The sequence below is a fragment of the Puma concolor genome, chromosome B2 (assembly GCF_028749965.1).
Source record: "Puma concolor isolate L17-30 chromosome B2, mPumCon1.1.hap2, whole genome shotgun sequence".
Classification (NCBI taxonomy): Eukaryota; Metazoa; Chordata; class Mammalia; order Carnivora; family Felidae; genus Puma; species Puma concolor.
In genome coordinates this window covers 76083283-76103099 of record NC_141671.1, presented here as the reverse complement: position 1 = coordinate 76103099, position 19817 = coordinate 76083283, and the positions used below count along the sequence as shown (strand labels likewise).

Here is a 19817-nt window from a genome sequence, read left to right as displayed (position 1 = left end):
TGAACACTGCTGAAGAAAAATCATACAACCATAGGCTGACTGATTGCGTTTTAAATTGAGAAACAAACCTCAAACAGTTCAACACTGTTCTAATCCACTGTTTCCTTAGTAAATTTACTTGCCTGACACAATTATTCATACCTTCTACTCTTTTCAAAAATCTAATACCACATCCCTCCATTGTTGCTAAAGACCCAACTTCCAATTTAACTAAGAAAACAGAAGCAAAAAGAATGCTTATAGTCCCTTCAACAAATCTGCAAATCTATCTCCACTTATATCCATACTCTCTACTTTCCCTCCTGTTCTGAGGAACAAAGGACCCTCCTCCATCAAAGACCCACTCTTTTGCTCTGGATCCCATCTCCTGTTACCTCTCAAGAATTTCCCTTAAGTGCCTTAATGGTTTACTCTTCTTCAGCACCAATTTCTCTTCCTGTGCAGGATCATTCTCCATCAGCCTATAGACAAAGGCCTGGAATCTCCCACAGTGAGAAACTAAAAGCCATAGCTTCCTCTTGACTCTCACAGACTTTTTGGCTATCAACCCATTTCTCTGTCCTCCCTCATTACAAACTTTCTGAAAGATTTTCCTATACTCATCATTTCCTTATCTCTTCACTCTTTGGCCTACTCAAAAATGTCTTATGACACTGATCTGCAGGGAAACCACCCATGTAAGAGTCACCAGTAAACTGCTTTAGACAAAGTCAATGGTCATTTCTCCAGCCCCTCATCTTAATTTCTCCTGAGTATTCAATACCTAGTTTTTGGCGACCAGGACTCTTCATTTTCAAGGGATGTTCTGACTTCTCTAACCAGTTTTCTCCAATCTGTGTCAGCACCTCTTCTCTATTCAAATTGTATTAAAAAAAATTTTTTTTTAATGTTTATTTTTGAGAAAGAGAAAGAGTGTGAGTAGGGAAGGAGCAGAGAGTCAGGGGACACAGAATAGGAAGCAGGCTCCAGCCCATAAACCCTGAGATCATGACGTAAGCCGAAGTTGGACACTTAACCAACTGAGCCACCCAGGCGCCCCTATTCAAATTTCACTTTATTATTATTTTGTAAATGTTGAACTACTTCCAGGCTCAATCAGGAACTCTCACCTCTTCTCTAGAGTTATCTCCTCTAGTCCTATAGTTTCAAACAGCATTTGTTAACAAACATATCCTAAACGTATACAAAACGTCACTTTTCATTTTCTATTATCCTGGTTAAGGTCTGCTTCTATTCTTAAACCCTTATAACCTATCCTCCACAGAGAAGCTATAGATCTTTTAAAATCCTATTAAGTCATTATGGGAATATCCACACTAAATACACCAACATTTTTTGCACTGTAGGGCGTTTTGTATTTGCTATTCTCTGCACCCAAAAGCTCAAAGGTCAACTCTGTGTGGCAAATTCCTTCCCATCCTCCAAGTAATATCAAACCCTCAGAAAAGCCTTTTTTGAACAGTCGATCTCATGGCCTACGCCAAGCCCACAATCTGAACATCTATTCTAGAATATCATATTATTTCCTTCCTAGCACTATTTCGGACTGAAATTTCCTATTATTTGCTTGTTTTTTAAATCTACATTCCCTTATTGCAATGCAAATGCCATGAAGTTAGAAGCCTTATTGGACTTGTATGAGCAGCCCCTACAAGTAGGCCCTCAAATAGGTTTTGAATAAATGAATCTATAAATGTAAACACTGCTCACAAACCATTTGCTTTTTTTCTTTCCTGAGAAATCTGGAGAAAAGAGCAAAGCTACAGTTCTATTTTTTAAACACTACAGTCACACTTGACCTCATTCCCTTCAAACAGATTATATTCATATGGTCATATTAAAGTACTTAATAGTACTTTAAAAAATTGGAAGATTCTCACAAAAACACCTATTAAAAATGTGCTCTATCTAGTTACATTTTAAAATATTAGCTCAGTTTTAGCATCCTTATTTAGTGTAACTACTTAAATGTGGACAATGTCACTCTAGAATGTCCTTTTCTAGGACTGAAAAGGAAATCCATTAAATATGATACTCCTAGAGGTCAAATCTTTTAAAATCAATTAGATGCAAATCTCTAGTTGAAGAAAATTCTGACAGTTAGATATTTATATTTTCACTTTTAATCTCAATGAAAATCATAAAAATAAAACCCAAGATATGAAAAATCAAAAATCTCATAATTCTGCCAAGATGACAAACAGCAAATTTTATTTACTTGGAAAAAAGAGAGTAAAATTAATCAACATATAAAAAATTATCCATCTGTTAGAAACAGTTTGAATTCTATAAAAATCATAACTAAAGATTCCTTCTAGCTTTAATCGCTGATTTTGTGTGACACATAAGCATCATGAAGAAAAGTAATTTAGAAAATAGAACAGTGTGAGCACGTATTACAACCTAAAATAATCCGTTAATAGGTAGCTAGGATTCTTTCTTAAGGATCAATTAGTTAATAGGTATAATAATGAAACTAAACATATGCCCTTGAGTTAAAGATAACATCCTGCTCCCAAAGCATAGCAGCCAAGTAAGCACTGCCCATACATTATTCAAGATGATGATGATGATCTGACAGCAGCTCACACTGACTTCGTAATCACTCTGTGGTAGGTACCATGCTAAGCCTTTTACACAAATTATCTCATGTAATCTTCAGGTTTGCTCACACAGCCATGTACATATGAACATTCTGGTGTTTGATATTTCACACAGAGTTAAGAGGAGGAACTGGGAAGAACTCTGGCAGGCTGACCACTGGGCCTGGTTCATAATCATTATCTTTTTGAACTTTTCCCCACAACTCTTAATTCTTCTGCCTGACCTATCCTACCTCTCCTCTCTTACCCAATTTTTCAAAAACCTGTTCAGATTATATAGCTTCTCTTGACTCTTTATCCAGTTTTTAGACCCTGTTCTTTTCCTATTCCACTTATTTTCTTACATCATAATAGCAGCACCTGGGTGGCTCAGCTGGTTAAGCATCCAACTCTTCATTTCAGCTCAGGTCACGATTTCATGGTTCATGGGATCGAGCCCTACATTGGGCTCTGTGCTGATGGCACAAAATTCTCTCTTCCCTCTCTCTCTGCTTCTTCCCTCACTTTGCGCACCCTCTCTCAAAATATATAAAAACACCATAATAATGTAAGTACATACATTTCTGTTGTTCCTTCTAGATGTTGGCTTAAGGACAAGGACCAGAGCTGAACACTGAATACCCCAAACCTATGTCACTGCTCAATACTGAAAGTGTGTAGGTTAAAGTATAAGGCAAAATAACTATAAATTCTAATATTAAAGGGTTTTGTCTGGTTATATGTAAAACAGTGATTCTATTCCAATAAATGACCATAGTGAAAGGGGCATTCTACTCAGTATGTACAGGAACACAATCTACTCCCCTGAGAAAACAATTTCAAAAAAAGTAAAAATATAGTCTCAAGTGGGATTAATCCTGGAAAGGTATTGCAGGATGGGTTGTACATCTCCAAATAGAATTATAGGTGAGGTTGTCCTTAAATTAAGGATGCCCAAGACTGATGTGAAGATCCATGTTGGATTAGGGGCATGTTCTAAATTAGAAATTTTTTTATAAAGCACCCACTTCCTCTCCTGTCCTTAGGATGTGTGTTCTGTTTGCCTTTCCTGCTTCCAGAAGCTCATCTAAGCATACAGCCTTGAGACAGAAATATGGTGTGGGGGCTACCTGAACTGGGTACGTGACCAAACCCAGTTAAGGTCTCTATATAAATTTTTAAGATTCTGGCAGGTGAGTGAGTGTGGAGATCTACTTGTTTTAAGGCCACCCAAGACAAGCCCTATATGTAAATTCCCTCACTTATTAAACTTGCCACTTACAAATCTGGAATGGTTGCCCTCTTTGTTCTGTCTCTCCCTTCCCTCTATAGACAGGGTTGGGTTTCAGATTTTAGATACAGGTTCTGAGGAGGTTACAAACCAACACTTGTTCATGCTGTATTCAGAGTAGAGACCAATTTCTCTCCTCCACTGCCAAACCCCATTGCAGTGGTCCCTATATCTATCATGATGATCCTTAATGAAGTTGGCCTTACCATCTTTAACAAGCATCATTGCATATATATATATATATTTTTTTTTTTTTTTTTTTTTTTAACCACTAGCCAACTGTACAAAACTTGCTGCCACCTCCTACCTCAGGGCCTTTGTATGTGCTCTTTCTTTTCTGGGTATGCCCCATTCTTTCTTTCATCATTTCAAATTTTCCTATCAAACTATATTCAAAATGCTATGACTCTGTATGATATCTTCTTTTTTTTTTTTTTTTTTTTAAAGTAAGCTTTATGCCCAAGCTGGGGCTTGAACTCATGACCGTAAAATCAACAGTTGCATATTCTACCAACTGAGCGAGTACATCTTCTGATTCAACCCCTTTAGGCTCATTCTTTAATCAGCCCCTTCTCCAATATTTAGAAACATGGCTTTCATTACAGAATAGCATTTTTAAAAAAATGTCTATTTTATCTATCTTGAGAGAGAGAGAGCACACAAGCAGGGGAGGGGCAGAGAGAGAGGGAGAGACAGAATCTCAAGCAGGCTCTGCGTCAACAGCACAAGGCTTGATCTTACAACCCTGAGATCATGACCTAAGCCAAAATCAAGAGCTGGGCACTTAAATGACTGACCACTCAGGATCCCCTAGCATTTTAAAATGCATATATGCTTCATGTTGCTAAAAGTTTCATGTCATTTATCTTTTTTCAGTTGCAGTAAAAACATACAAAATTAACCATTTTTAAGTGTATAGTGTTAAGTGTATTCACATTGTGCAATTTACTTCCAGAATATTTTCGTTTTGCAAAACTGAAACTTTATACACATTAAAAATCAACTCTTCTTTTCCCTCTTCCCCAGCTTCTGGCAACCACCATTTTACTTTCTACTTCTAACTAATCTGACTACTTCAGATACTTCATGTAAGGGGAACCATAAAGTATTTTGTCTTTTTTGTGACTGGTTTATTTCACCTAACATAACATCCTTAAGGTTCATCCATGTTGTAGCATGTGAGAGGATTTCCTTCCTTTTTGTTAAATAATATTCCATGTAGATATATATTTATCTATTCACCTGTTCAGAGACATTTACCTTGTTTCTACCTCTACGCTATTGTGAGTAGTGCTGCTGTGAACTTGAGTGTGCAAATATCTCTTCAGGATCCTGTTTTCAATTCTTTTGAATACATACTCAGAAGTGGGAATGCTGGACCATATGGCAGTTCTGTTTTTAAGAGGAACCACCATACTGTTTTCCATAGCAGCTGTACCACTTTACATTTTTTTCCTTCAAAGTCATTGTATTTTACTCATTTTTAAACTTAAATCCAAGTTAGTTAACATATCCTGTAATAATAATTTCACAAATAGAATTTAGTGATTCATCACTTACATATAACACCCAGTGCTCATCCCAAGTATACTCCTTAATGCCCCTCGCCCATTTAGCTCATGCCCCCACCCAACACCCTGCTAGCAATCCTCAGTTTATTGTTTTTGAGTCTCTTAAGGTTTGTCTCCCTCTCTGTTTTTATATTACTTTTGCTTCCCTTTCCTTATGTTCATCTGTATTGTATCTTAAATTCCACATGAGTGAAATCATGTGATACTTGTTTCTCTGACTTACTTCGCTTAGCATAATACACTCTAGTTCCATCCATGTTCCGCAAATGGCAAGACTTCATTCTTTTTGATTGCCGAGTAATATCCCATTATGTGTATTTGTATATATACACACACACATACACACCACATCTTTATCCATTCACCAGTCGACGGACACTTGGACTCTTTCCATACTTTGGCTATTGTCGATAGTGCTGCTGTAAACACTGGTGTGCATGTGCTCCTTCGAATGAGCACTCCTGTATCCTTTGGATAAAATGTCTAGTAGTGCAAATGCTGGGTTGAAGGGTAGTTCTATTTTTAATTTCTTGAGGAACCTCCATACTGTTCTCCAGAGTGGCCGCACCAGTTTGTATTCCCACCAGCAGTGCAAAAGGGTTCCTCTTTCTCTGCATCCTCGCCAACATCTGTTGTTGCCTGAGTTGTTAATGTTAGCCATTCTGATGGTGTAAGGTGGTATCTCATTGTGGTTTTGATTTGTATTTCCCTGATGATGTGTGATGTTGAACATTTTTCCATGTTTAGCCATCTGGATATCTTCTTTAGAAAAGTGTCTATTAGTGTCTTTTGCCAATTTCTTTACTGGATTATTTGTTTTTTGGGTGTTGAGGTTGATAAGTTCTTTATAAATTTTTGGATACTAACCCTTTATCTGAAATGTCATTTGCAAATATCTTCTCCCTTTCTGTCAGTTGCCTTTTAGTTTTGTTGACGGTTTCCTTTGCTGTGCAGGAGCTTTTTATCTTGATGAGGTCCCAATAGTTCATTTTTGCTTTTATTTCTCTTGCCTCCAGAGACATGTCAAGTAAGAAGTTGCTGCAGTCAAGGTCAGAGAGGTTGTTGCCTGCTTTCTCCTCTAGGATCTTGATGGCTATCTTACATTTAGGTCTTTCACCTGTTTTGAGTTTATTTTTGTGTACGGTGTAAGACAATGGCCCAGGTTCATTCTTCACATGTTGCTGTCCAGTTCTCCCAGCACCATTTACTAAAGAGACTGTCTTTTTTCCATCAGATACTCTTTCTTGCTTTGTCAAAGATTAGTTGGCCATGCATCTGTGGGTCCATTTCTGGGTTCTCTAGTCCATTGGTCTATGTATGTTTTTGTGCCAGTACCATACTGTCTTGATGATTAGAGCTTTGTAATACAGCTTGAAGTCCCAGAATCGGGATACCTTCAGCTTTGGTTTTCTTTTGGAGGATTGCATTAGCTATTTGGGGTCTTTCTGGTTCCATACAAATGTTAGGATTGTTTGTTCTAGCTCTGTGAAGAATGTTGGTGTTATTTTGATAGGGATTGCCCATTTTACATTTCTACCAACATTGCAGAAGGCTTCTAATTTCTCCACATCCTTGCCAACACGCTTCAGTTTTTTGATAGTAGCCATTCAAATGGGTGTGAGGTGGTATCTCAACACAGCTTTGACTTGCATTTCTCTAATATCAATGATGCTGAAAACCTTTTCGTATGCTTTGGCCATTTGTATATAATCTTTGGAGAAATGTCTATTTAAGTCTTTCCTCATTTAATTGGTTGTCTTTTTGTTGCTGAGCTGTAATTCTTTATACATTCGTGTGGTAGCTAGCTTCCAGGATGACCTCCAATGATCCTCAACTCCTGATATTCATACTGTTATATAGTCACACCTCCTACACAAAATCACTGCTGGTCTATGTGATATCTCTTGGATCACTCACTCTGGGGCAACCTAGCCTTATGTGATAAGGACACTTCAAGTTGCCCTCCAGAGAGAAACTCAGGCCTCCCTTCAACAGCCTGCAACAACTTGCTAGTATGTGAGTGACCCACTTTGGAAAGGGTTTCTCCAACCCCAATCAAACCTAAAGATGACAGCAGTTCAGGCCAACATCTGACTGCAACCTCACAAAACTGAAGTCAGAACCTCACAGCCAAACTGCTCCCTCAAATCCTTCTGAAAGAAACTGAGAGGTTTTATTGTTTTAAGTCACTATGTTTTGGGATAATCTGTGCTGCCATAGATGACTAAAAAGTTTATTCTCAAAATATTTTCCTCTTTTATTTCAAACAATTAAAAAAAATTTTTTAATGTTTATTTCTTTTTGAGAGAGACAGAGTGCGAGCGAGGAAGGGGCAGAGAGACAGGGAGACACAAAATCTGAAGCAGCTTCCAGGATCTGAACTGTCAGCACAGAGCCCAATGCAGGGCCTGAACCCACAGACTGCAAGGTATGACCTGAGCTGAAGTCGGTCGCCTAACCTACCGAGCCACCCAGGCACCCCAAAACAATTTAAGTACAGCTGACACACAATGTTACATTAGTTTCAGGTATTTGACAAGTTTACACATTACGGTGTGCTGACCACAAATGTAGCCACCACCTGTCATCACACAACACTGCTACAATATCATTGACTATATTCCTCATGGTGTGCCTTTTATTCCAGTGATTTGTTCATTCCACAACTGGAAGCCTACATCTCCACTCCCCTTTACCTATTTTACCATTCTCCCACCCCCACCCCTCCTGCAACCATCAGTTCTCTGTAGGTCTGATTCTGGTTTTTGTTTGCTTGCTCATTTGTTTCTTTTGATTCCACATGAGTGAAATCATAGGATATTTATCTTTTTCACCCTGACTTACTTCACTTAGCACAATGGTCTATCCATGTTGTTGCAAAAAGACAAAGTCCACATAATTTTCCATCGTGTGTGTATTATGTACCACATCTTCCTTATCCAATGATCAGTGGACTTAGGATGCTTCCATATCTTGACTGTTATAAAAAATGCTGCAATAAACATAGGGTGCATTTATCTTTTCAAGTTAGTGTTTTCATTTGTTTGGTAAATACACAGTAGTGTAATTACTAGATCATATGGTATTTGTGTTTTTAATTTTTGAGAGACCTCCACACTGTTTTCCACAGTGGTTATACCCATATGCATTCCCACCAGTAGTACACAGGGATTCCTTTTTTTCCACATCCTCACCAACAGTGATTATTTGTCTTTTTTATTTTAGCCATTCTGGCAGATGTAAGGTGATATCTCATTGTGGTTTTGATTTGTGTTTCCCTGATGACTGATGTTGAGCATCTTTTCATGTGTCTGTTGCCCATCTGTACGTCTTCTTTGAACAACAATCTATTCAGATCTTCTGACCGTTTTTTCATTGGATTGTATGGGGTTTTTTTGGTGTTGAGTTGTATAATTCTTTATATATTTTGGATATTAACCCCTTACTGATATAAAGTTGGAGGTATCACAATTCTAAATTTCAAGATATACTGCAAAGCTCTAGTAATAAAAACAGTACAGTATTGGCATAAAAACAGACACATAGATCAATGAAACAGAACAGAGAGCCCAGAATTAAACCCATGTTTATATGGTTAATTAATCTGTAACAAAACAGGCACGAATAGACAATGAGGGAAGGTTTCTTCAATAAATGGTGCTGGGAAAACATGATAACTATATGTAAGAGAATGAAACTGGACCACTTTCTAATACCATACACAAAAATAAAATGGACTAAAGACCTAAAACCATAAAAATCCTAGAAGAGAACACAGGTAGTAATTTCTGACACTGGACACAGCAACATTTTTCTAGATGTGTTTCTACTGGCAATGGAAAGAAAATACTGGGACTACATCAAAATAAAAACCTTTGGCAAAGTGAAGGAATCCATCAACAATCCATGCTCTATAACTTAAAAGACATAATAAAAACAGTAGTTATTGCATCACATAAAACTAACACACAACCTCAAATCACTAACATCAGGGATGCTTGGGACACCTTCTAATAAAATGACAGGTGCCATAAAAATAATCATCTTGGGGGCACCTGGGTGGCTCAGTCTGTTAAGTGCCTGACTTCAGCTCAGGTCATGATTTCATGGTTCCTGAGTTTGAGCCCCACACTGGGCTCCCTGCTGTCAGTGCAGAGCCTGCTTGATCCTCTGTCCCCCTTGCTTTCTGCCCCTCCCAGCTTGCACACGTGTGCACACTCTCTCAAAAAATAAATAAAACAAAAGAAAAAAATAATCGTGTTGCTAGAACCCCTCACTCAGGCTTAAGAGTAGGCTCCTGATCAACTGGTGGTAACATTTATGGAATTGCTGGTATACAAAATAGAAGTCGCTTAATATTTATTTTTCTTCCAAAATGACAGACACTAACTTTTTTTTTTTTTTAATTTTTTTTAACGTTTATTTATTTTTGAGAGAGAGAGAGACAGAGCATGAACGGGGGAGGGTCACAGAGAGAAGGAGACACAGAATCTGAAACAGGCTCCAGGCTCTGAGCTGTCAGCACAGAGCCCGACGCGGGGCACAAACCCACCGACCGTGAGATCATGACCTGAGCCGAAGTCGGACGCTTAACCGACTGAGCCACCCAGGCGCCCCGACAGACACTAACTTTAAAGCAAGTACTACATTCTATATTTTTCCTCAGGAGAAAAACTGTCCAGGAAATTTTAAAATCAAGATATTGTAGGACATGTGTTAAGTGTATACGAAAAGCCACTGGGCAAAGTGCATCATGCTGAAGACAAGCAGAAAGTATCATAGCAGACTGGGATGGCATTTGTGGTATATAATAAACAAGAGTTCCAGCTATTTGGAAAATTTGATTGATCATAACACATATCCTAAGAGTTTCAAGTAGCTGATACAGCACAAACAAAAGCAAATGGAAACGTAAGGTTATTTACCTGTATAATTTAAAGGACTGCTGTGCTTTTATAGTTCTTCTGATTATAGTCAGTATTACTTTCAAGTGCTAAGAGTTTATCTGCATTGCTTCTATACTGATTTTCTAGTAGAGACATAGGAAATAAACTACTTGTTCGGGTGAAATCTCTTTTATGAAATAAAGACTATTCATCCAAAGGGCTCTTTTCTTACTTCCAAATGGAGGTTGTATCCCAGAACCTGAGATTAACAGCAATGTGACCTCTGGTTGAGTAGCAAATTATTGTGTATACTGATAAACTAAGTGTTACCATTCAGGTAAATTGGCTTTTGGAAATCAGTAACACCAAACTAAATGATCTATTTACCCGAACTCTTGGTTTGTGAACACAAAATAATGGTAACTTAAACATGAAGCTCATAATACCAATGTAAGCCTAAAAATAACCACAGCAAGTTGAAATACAGGATGTATTTTACAGAACAAGAGTAGGGAATTTATTTTTCTGTCTGTTCACATTAAACTCTTTCCATAAGAGAGGAGAATTTTTCATTGCCTCAGAAGAAAAAAAAGTCTAGAAATGTCTTCTGTGGGATGGAAATACTAAAATCTAGCTCCAACTTAAAAAGCGAAGAGAGGAAGTGAAGAAGGTATTATATTAAGTTTATTACCTCATCCATGCTTATAGGAGCTATTGCCAGATAAACATAGTATCATTTCATCACTCGTGAATCAACACTCATCACTTTGTCATTTAAAGGCTATCACTTTTAGATTTAGATTTATTTCTTTATATTCAAAGGTTTATCTTACAGCTAAGGTACTAGTTTAAAAAGGTGGATGTTTTATCTATAAAAGTAACATTAGTAACATTAAAGACATTTTTTGGAAAAAAAATAGAAACTTACCTAATTCAGTGATGATCATAAATTTTTAAATTATTTTTTGAAGTTAACTCAAACTCTAGTACACCTTTCAATCTGCAATTGAGGCTATATTTCCAAATTCTTCCACAGATGAAATTCTAAAGAATTCAGGCCCTGATGAATCCATTATCTCCCCAAATTTTGGGCACCAATCAGATGTGAGATGATTTTATGGGGTCCAAGTAATGGGCTGACACTGAATCAGTGAGGGATTTATTCCCTCTTCATTCTCTTGCAGTTCCTGACTGCATCAGGAAGTTCTCAGATTGATGGCAGAATGTTATCAACACCTCTAATTCTTGCTTATCTCTCCTTTAAACAAAGAACAGTGTTCAATGGCCAATACTTTCTAGAATTTAACAACACTTTTGTTTCCATTATTTTCATCTTTATGTCTACCTTCTGTTTATGGCAAGCGATACCTACTTTTTATTTAAACATTTTTAAATGTTTATTTATTTTTGAGAAAGACAGAGGGTGAGCAGGGGTGAGGCAGGGGCAGAGAGAGAGGGAGACACCGAACTCAAAGCAGGCTCTGCACAGAGCCTGATGCGGGGCTTGAACTCACAAACTGGGAGATCATGACCTGAGCCGAAGTCGGATGCTTAACTAACTGAGTCACCCAGACACACCCCTACTTTCTATTTATGGTGGTTATTTCAAGTTTTCTTTAAAATTATGTTAATAACTACATGCATACAAAGAAAATAAGTATACAGGAAGTATGCAGATATGGCCAAAGTTCTGAAGATAGAAAAATGACTGAAGTTCGAGAAATACTACATTCACCATTTGGTCAACAAATAAATACAAGTGCCTACTATGAACGTGCCATTGGTTTTGCCATTAAGGATAGACAAGAATGATAAATGCTAACAGGAAAGTCAGAAGAGAATTACTTCAAAATGAGGTAATCAAAAAAAAAGATCCACAGACAAGGTGGCATTGGAGCGAGGGTAGTATGATGTAGACATGCCAAGACAGGGACAGCATGTTGTTTGGAGGAAGCAAAAACCTAACAATACAGGCCTAAGTGGTGGCCTGTTCCAAATCTTGATTGTGCTGGTTACCTGGGTGTGTATATAATGTACACACAAAATGAATGCACTTTATATGTAAAATTTTTCTTAAATTTGATGCAATGTCTTTGACCTGTGCAATAAAAAAAAAAAAAATCATTGATATTTTAGGCTTGGAATAGCTTGGAGAAGGAGAGGTAAATAGGTAAATATAATACAGAGAAAATGGACATCACCATTTAAAGACAAGGAAATCAAAAGTACTTCTTTTCATATCATAAATTTTCAATAAAAACTGTAAACTATGGTGCACCTGGCTGACTTAGTAGGTAGAGTTTGCGACTCTTCATCTCAGGGTTGTGAGTTCGAGCCCCACACTGATGTGGAGACAGCTTAAAAAAAATTGTAAACAAAAAACAAAAAAAACAAAAAAAAACCCCAAAACACACACCCACACACACCAAACCCAACCCACAAAATAACAACAACAGCAGCAAACCGGTAAGCCATTAAACAAAAACTGCAGCTATTTACTTCTTGACAGTTGCATTTCACAGAGAAAATTTACTTGCCTGAATTAAGGCTTACTTCCTGACCCCCTCAAACAAAGGAGCACATTAATAGCAATCATTCCTAACAAAGTATCAGTTAGATTAAAGTAGCCACACTGTGTGCTAGTGACACCTGACAGAATTTAGCAAAATAATTTAAGACTGCATTCAACACTTACATCCTGTTTGTAAGCAACTCAGAAAAGACTACCTTAGAATTTATGTTTTAACCTTGAACCCTTTCTAACGATCTAAGCTCTTAAAATTAGTTATTAATGATTAAGAGCATTTCCAATGGCTTTTATTACATTTCATAGTTTAAGAACTCACGACTAGCGAGGGAACGCAATCATAGTAAAAAAAAATGCCATTATCAACAAGTCTTGTTGGAACTTTATAATGCCATTCTTAATAAAATCAATGACTTAACCATAAAATTAAATTCAAAACATGAATTATGATTCAAGAAAAGCATCAAGAGACCAGAAAAAGATAATCTTCTGCCATAAATTAAAGCATTACATAGAAACTTATGTGCATCTTTAATATTTTATTAAGGAAAATATAAGCCTTTTGTTATACCAATGACTTGTCACTAGATCTTCATGCCCCAGAAAGCTTAAACTGAAAGCTAAATAAAAAGCACAACGTAGGGAATTTTAGAGTTGAAAGAAGACGCAGCTCAGGTATAGGCAGTCCCATCTTATTAGAGTCTGATTTATAATTTTTCACAGTGGCAGCAAGTCACAGCTCCCAGTCACACAATCATGATGGCAAACCACTGATATACTTACAACCATTCTTTATACACACAATTATTCTCTTTTTCATTTAGCATAGTAGTCAATAAATTACATGAGATATTCAAAACTTTTATAATAAAATGTGCTTTGTGTTAATTTTGCCCAACTGTAGGTCAATGTAAGTATACTGATAGAGAGAGAGACAGAGGGCAACTGGGGAGGGGCAGGGAGAGAGGGAGACACAATCTGAAGCAGGCTCTAGGCTCCCATGCTATCAGCACAGAACCTGATGGGGGCTCAAACCCACGAACTGCGAGATCATGACCTGAGCCAAAGACGCCTAACTGACGGAGACACCCAGGTGCCCCTTGTACACTGAGCATTTTTAACATACGTTAAATGTATTAAACACATTTTCAAATTATATTTTCAATTTATGATGCGTTTACAGGGACACAACCCTATAAGTTGAGGAAGATCTGTACAGTAATTTTCAAATCGGTATTCTATGTAATTATGTTTCTAATGTTAACAGGTTGGCCAAACCACAAGAGACTCTTAAATACAGAGAACAAACTGAGGGTTGATGGGGGAGTGGGGGAGAGAGGAAAGTGGGTGATGGGCACTGAAGAGGGCACTTGTTGGGATGAGCACTGGGTGTTGTACGGAAGCCAATGTGACAATAATTAAAAAAAAGAGAGAGAGAAAATAGGCTTTCTGGCCAGTTTAGAAAATGCTTTGATAACCTTCCCCCGAAGATTTATATGCATATGAGCATAGTAGTAAAGGTTTTGAGAAATCCTGCAGTTAAAAGCAAATCAGAAGTTAAAACTGATTTAACCAATGCACCCCTAAATCATTTGCCATGGAACACTGTTTTGGGGCAGTAAGGCTACTGATGGATTGAGAAGAGTGTTCAAAGGGAGACATCAGTTTGGAAAATTTTGATCTTATGAAATTACCTTACAGATGACAAAACTGATTAGAGAGATAACATTTCTTTAGGAGAACAAAGGATTTGAACAAAATCTTTAATTCCTAGGCCATCGCTCTTTCCACTACTTGAACTACAAAATAAGACTCTTTAAACTCTGTATAGTCAAACATTTAATTTACGTTGAACATTCTGGTTATGGTGTCACATTTTCTGATTTGTGTACTCACTTAGGCATTTTTAATTCTTCCTTCAAGACCTGGTTTCCTTAATAACTAGGCCCACCTGGAAATTTACTATTGTTTGGTACTAACGGGGAATGATTTCATTTGGAGTAGCAGCTTAAAGTGATCACTAAAATAAAGCATTTGTACTACAACTGGTTTTAGTTTACTCTTGTTATAACTTAGCGCAACTAAATCATTATGTTATGAGATGGTGAATTTCTTAGCACATAATGTCAACATACGCTATCCATGATAACATACTAGATCTTCTGTGTAGAAGGGAGCCAAGAACATCAAAATTGAGAGATTTCTGTCTTTGAACAATTCTGAGCTTATGTCAGGCAAACAGTTTCCTATCTTTTTTGTAATTATCAAAAAAATGTTTCATTGCTTTAACTATAGTCTCCAAATCAGATTATCACAATATAGTTCTCAAACTCCTTAGAACTATATAGTGTTCAGAAACACAGTTCTTCCAGCGTTAAATAAGTATCGTTGTGTGCCACTCCCCCCTCCGGGTAGGAGTGAAGAATGGAAGAGACCGAACAAGTAACTATTGTTATGCTGCAACTTTAAAAGGCTTGAGAATCAAAGGTGATAATAGTTAACAACTTCCTTATGACTAACCTGACTTCCTCTAAAAAACTTCTGCACTCCTTTCCAACCCCCACATGGAACCTTAACTATAGCTGGCATTCGTGTCTCCTCAATCTTAAAAGAACCCACCAGATGAATGAGAAGGCACGAAGCCTGGATTCCACCAACAAAGAGGTTAGTCCGTGCGCCTTTATCGCACAGGTGCGACCTCCCCCCCCAACCTTGCGCGCCGCTGGGTCCCCGCGCTGGAGGCCCCACTGCCTTGGGGCCGCCCTCGAGCCTCCGCCCAGCCCCGGCCCGCCGATCCCCGCGCAGCTCGCGCCTCTCCGGAAACCGGAGGGCGACCGGCCGGCTTCCAAGCTCCAGGCGGGGCCGAGGCGGCAACACCCCCGACGCCACAGAGCTTGCCCGGCGGGGCGTCCCCGCAGCTCCGGAACAGGCCAGGCCGAGGAGACCGCTCAGGGCCGGCAGCCGGCCTCGCGACCGCGCTGGGGGCGGGGACGCTGTTACCTGCCGTGGGCTCGGCCGCTCCCCGCCGGCGCCGCTCTCCTGGCAACCGCGGCAACGACGCGGAGGCCGGGAGCCGAAGGGCCTAGTGACAGCTCCCAGCGTGCACCGCGCCCGCGCCCACGCCGGCGTCGACGTCGACGGCCCCTCGAACCCCGCCCCCGGTCCGTGCTTCGCCTCTCGGCTCTGGCTGTCGCCACAGCGCCCTCGAGCGGACTGTTGGGCCACCAACTATGGGGATGGATGGGCCTGGAAAGTGAATAGCAGGTGTTTTCAACTTTCCAGCACCAGGGGCATCTTAATGAGGAGTTGGCAGGAATGCTAGGAATTGAGAACAGCTTTTAAATATTATTTAAACAATTACTTAAGTGCTATTTAAACTATTCTTCAATATTTCATATGAGGAACTTGAGGCCCAGAAGAAGTTAGAGACTGGTGAAGTTAGGAGATAAATAGTTGTTATCAGATTTGGAACCATTTTGAGTTTATGTCTCTCTAAATCATGTAGTTACTACCAGGAAGTTGCAGTTTTGCCTAAACCGTAGGATCACAGAAAAAAAGGACTGATTTTATGTTTTATAAATGTGTGAATATATATGAAATATAGCAATCTTTAAAAAGAACCAAATGCCAAGTATGAAGCACATGCTGTGCTAAGACTTAAATACTTCAATATACTGTGTCTGTATTTAAGACTCAATAGCCTTGAGAACTAAAGGTGGAAGATATTAGGAGTTAAAATCATCACCCATGATCACCATTATTTGAAGTGGAATAGTAGTAAATACAATTCTTTAACTGCATTGTTACCTCCATCCATGCTTTTGAATTATTGTGATGAAAACAGGAATTTGTGAAGCAACACAATAAGCTTTAAAACAGCAAATACTTTAGAAAAACTGTCTTAAAATAGTATCTCTAAAGTGGATTTATTATTTATTTGGAAAATCTTCAAATTAAGAAGCAATCAATAAGCACGATTTTCTTAATTTATATTCGGAAATACATCATTGTTTCTGTTTTTAAGAACTAAAAGCTTCTGCTTTTTTTTTTTTGTAAGATTTTATTTTTAAGTTATCTCTACACCCAATGTGGTGCTCCAATTTACAACCCTGAGATCAAAAGTGGCATGTTCCATCCACCAAGTCGGCCAGGTGCCCCCAGCCTCTTGCTTTTAAAATTCTTACTGGGGCTCCTGGGTGGCTCAGTAGGTTGAGCTTCAGACTTCGGCTCAGGTCATGTTCTCAGGGTCATGATATCACCGTTTGTGAGTTTGAGCCCGGCTTCCGGCTCTGTGCTGACAGCTCAGAGTCTGGAATCTTCTTCCAATTCTGTGTCTCCTCCCCCCCCCTTCCCCACTCATATTCTCTCTCTCAAAAATAAACATTAAAATTCTTATTGTAAGTCCACCACTATAGCTTTACATTTTAATATTTCCCCATTTTAAGTATTTACATTGTAGTAGATCGTTTTCTTTACTATGTCAAACTTTCCAAAATTATCTTCTAGTTGTAATAAGATTATGACTTCTGTGAATAAGTTTTTATTTATAGAAAATATGGGGAGTGGAAATGTATATGCGGATCTTTCTCATCTTCCTGTTTTCAAAGGTTATAGGAATGGTTAATGCTATGATTCATGACACTTGATTTAACCACACTCCTGCATCGGTAACAGAAAACTTCTTACATTTTTGCAACTGTTTGCATCTTGGAGCAACTGTGTCTAAATCGAGAAGCAATGCCAAATCAATCTCGGACGTTTATTGCCTTAGAGGAGAGCTAGCAAAGGACAGACCACAGTTCATAAAAAAAGATACTGTACTTTATTAAAAAACGAAACCAGATTGTAAGTTTGGGGTGGAGAAATCTGCTCTCAGGCCTCCAGGGGTCAGTGCCAGTTCTATACCACCTCCCTCGGTCATCTCCCTTTCTTCCAGCCTTATTTCTACCCAAGCTAGCCAAGGGAGTGTACTCGGCTCCGATTTTTAAGGTCTTGTCTTGGGAGACTAACGCACCTGGCCACGCCCACACGGAGAAGAGTGGGAGAACCGTTTGGTTCTCCCTGCCCACCTTTGTGACCACTCAGACCCGAGGCCCATATTTGAAAACGCTCACGTTGTCCGGTCTAGTCCTCGCGGTAGCGCGCTCTCCGCCCGGCAGGCGGCGCTGTGGGCTGGTGGGCTGCGTCCGCCCAGCGATCCGGTCTGGGAGGCCCGTGCGGCCATCACCGCCGCACGTGCAGCCGCTCCTGGCCGTGGTGGCTCCGCTTCGCCAGAAGCTGCGGCCGGGCGCCGGCCATGGCGGCGGCTGCCGCGGGGATGCCCGTGTTCCTGGAGGTGCGGACACAGCTGCGGAGCGCGCTGCTGATCCTGGGGTAAGGCCGGCGCTGGGCGTGTGGGGCTCCGAGGTGCCGTGAGTAGCCTGCGTTTCTACTGGCCCGGGAGCCTCCGCCTGCCTCAAAAGCACGGGGTTTGAAGTTCCTTGCCAGTTGCTTAGAGCCTGTCCCATTACTCAAAGTGGAGCTTCTCTTCCCACCCCTCATGCTTTTAGTCCCCACACCCCCCCCCCCTACACTGGTAATCTCGGTATCACCAGGAGCTTTTCAGAAATGCAGTCTCAGCCCCACACCAGACCTGCTGAATCAGAACTTGTGTTTTAACACGCTTTCCAGGAGTCAGAATACACACTGAAGTTTGAGGATCGCTGATACAACAGTATCCGGCCTTTCCACAAGCAGTGCAAAAAATGCCGTGCCTGTTTCTTTTTGGGATCCTCACTAGAGGATAAGTTCCAATGTGAGAGTTTCTTATTTTGTAATTAAACTCGGGATTTGTTTTTGTTTTTGTTTGTGTTTTTTGTCCACAGCGTTCTCTGCAGAAACAGAGACGTTCGTTGAACGACTAACAAAGGTTGCAGGCTTCTTATTGGAGCTCATTCATATTCTGCGTTCCAGTGAGAAGTCAGCAAACGTTTGACTTCGTTATTCACTACAACAAACTTTTAGGAGAAATGTCCTCTTTTTTTTTGCTTGTTTGGTAGTATGTGGTCCCTTCGATTGTTCCCTTGTGACTGCTGTTTCAAGTAGAGTAAATTAGATGTTAAAATCCTGAAACTTTTACTACACAGAGCCACTCTGAAGTAGATTGATGCCCATCTTTCTTTTCCTTATATTTGCCAAGTATAGGTGTGGCAGTTTGGGATTTGGCATGAGAATTGAATTCAAATTCTAGCTTCTTCACAAGGGCAGAATTGCTTAGTCTGAATTTTTTCCCTTGTCAAATGGGGTGATATTTATTACCCTTCTCTTTTTCTTCTGTTTCTCCCTCTACCTCTTAAATCATAAGTTCAGACAAGTCTCTCCAATTCCAGTCCACTCTGTAGGGTTATTAGCAGCCGCAAACTTACATAAAACAAAAACAAAAGACAACCTCCCTACTTCCTCTCATCAAAGAGGCCCTTCAGTGTTCCCTTGGGTTACTACTCTCTCTTGTTTAAGCAAGTGAAGAAACCTGACTTTGCTAGTTTGTCCCTGATAGTCTTTGGCTGTTGAACTTTATCACCACCTTGCCCCTGGTAAAAGCAAAAGCAACCACTCTTCTGATTTTCTTTAACAGGGATTAGTTTTGCCATGGTTGGATATAAATGGATTCATACAGTATGTGCTTTTTTCGTTTCTGGCTTTCCTTTAACAGTGGTTTTGAGATTTATGCCATTGCACATGTCGCCTATTCTTTTTTCTCACTGAGTAGTTTTCTATTGTATCGATATATAATTTATCCATTCTATTTCTGGATATTTTGTGTTTTTCTAGAACTTGATTATTGTGAATAAAGTTGCTATAGCACTGTTGTATAAGTCTTTTAGTGGGTAGACATTTTAATATCTCTTAGGAAATGACCTAATTCTGTAATGGTACAAAATGCTATCTCATTGTCGTTTTAATTTGCATTTTCCTGATTAA

The 19817-nt window shown here is 39.3% G+C and overlaps 2 protein-coding genes across 17 annotated transcripts in view; one reads left to right on the top strand and one right to left on the bottom strand.

Annotated features, from left to right (window-relative positions):
- The window catches only part of DOP1A (DOP1 leucine zipper like protein A), a 112105-nt gene extending 96132 nt beyond the window's left edge, over nucleotides 1–15973 (bottom strand). For all 10 annotated transcript variants that reach the window (XR_015251363.1, XM_086707308.1, XM_025925345.2 and 7 more), the window contains exon 1: nucleotides 15858–15973. The gene's annotated coding sequence lies outside the window, so the exon portion shown is untranslated. The remainder of the gene's footprint in view (nucleotides 1–15857) is intronic.
- Nucleotides 15974–18040: 2067 nt separating this feature from the next.
- UBE3D (ubiquitin protein ligase E3D) overlaps nucleotides 18041–19817 on the top strand; it is a 240077-nt gene continuing 238300 nt past the window's right edge. For 3 of the 7 annotated variants that reach the window (XR_015251364.1, XR_015251365.1, XM_086707324.1), the window contains exon 1: nucleotides 18043–18230. Coding sequence is in view for 4 of the 7 variants with exons in the window: in XM_086707324.1 (XP_086563450.1) it covers nucleotides 18154–18230 (77 nt within the window). In the remaining 3 variants the exon portion in view is untranslated. Of the gene's footprint in view, nucleotides 18231–19817 lie in introns of all 7 variants that reach the window. The other 4 variants (XR_015251366.1, XM_086707326.1, XM_025925182.2 and 1 more) reach the window with 3 other exon arrangements.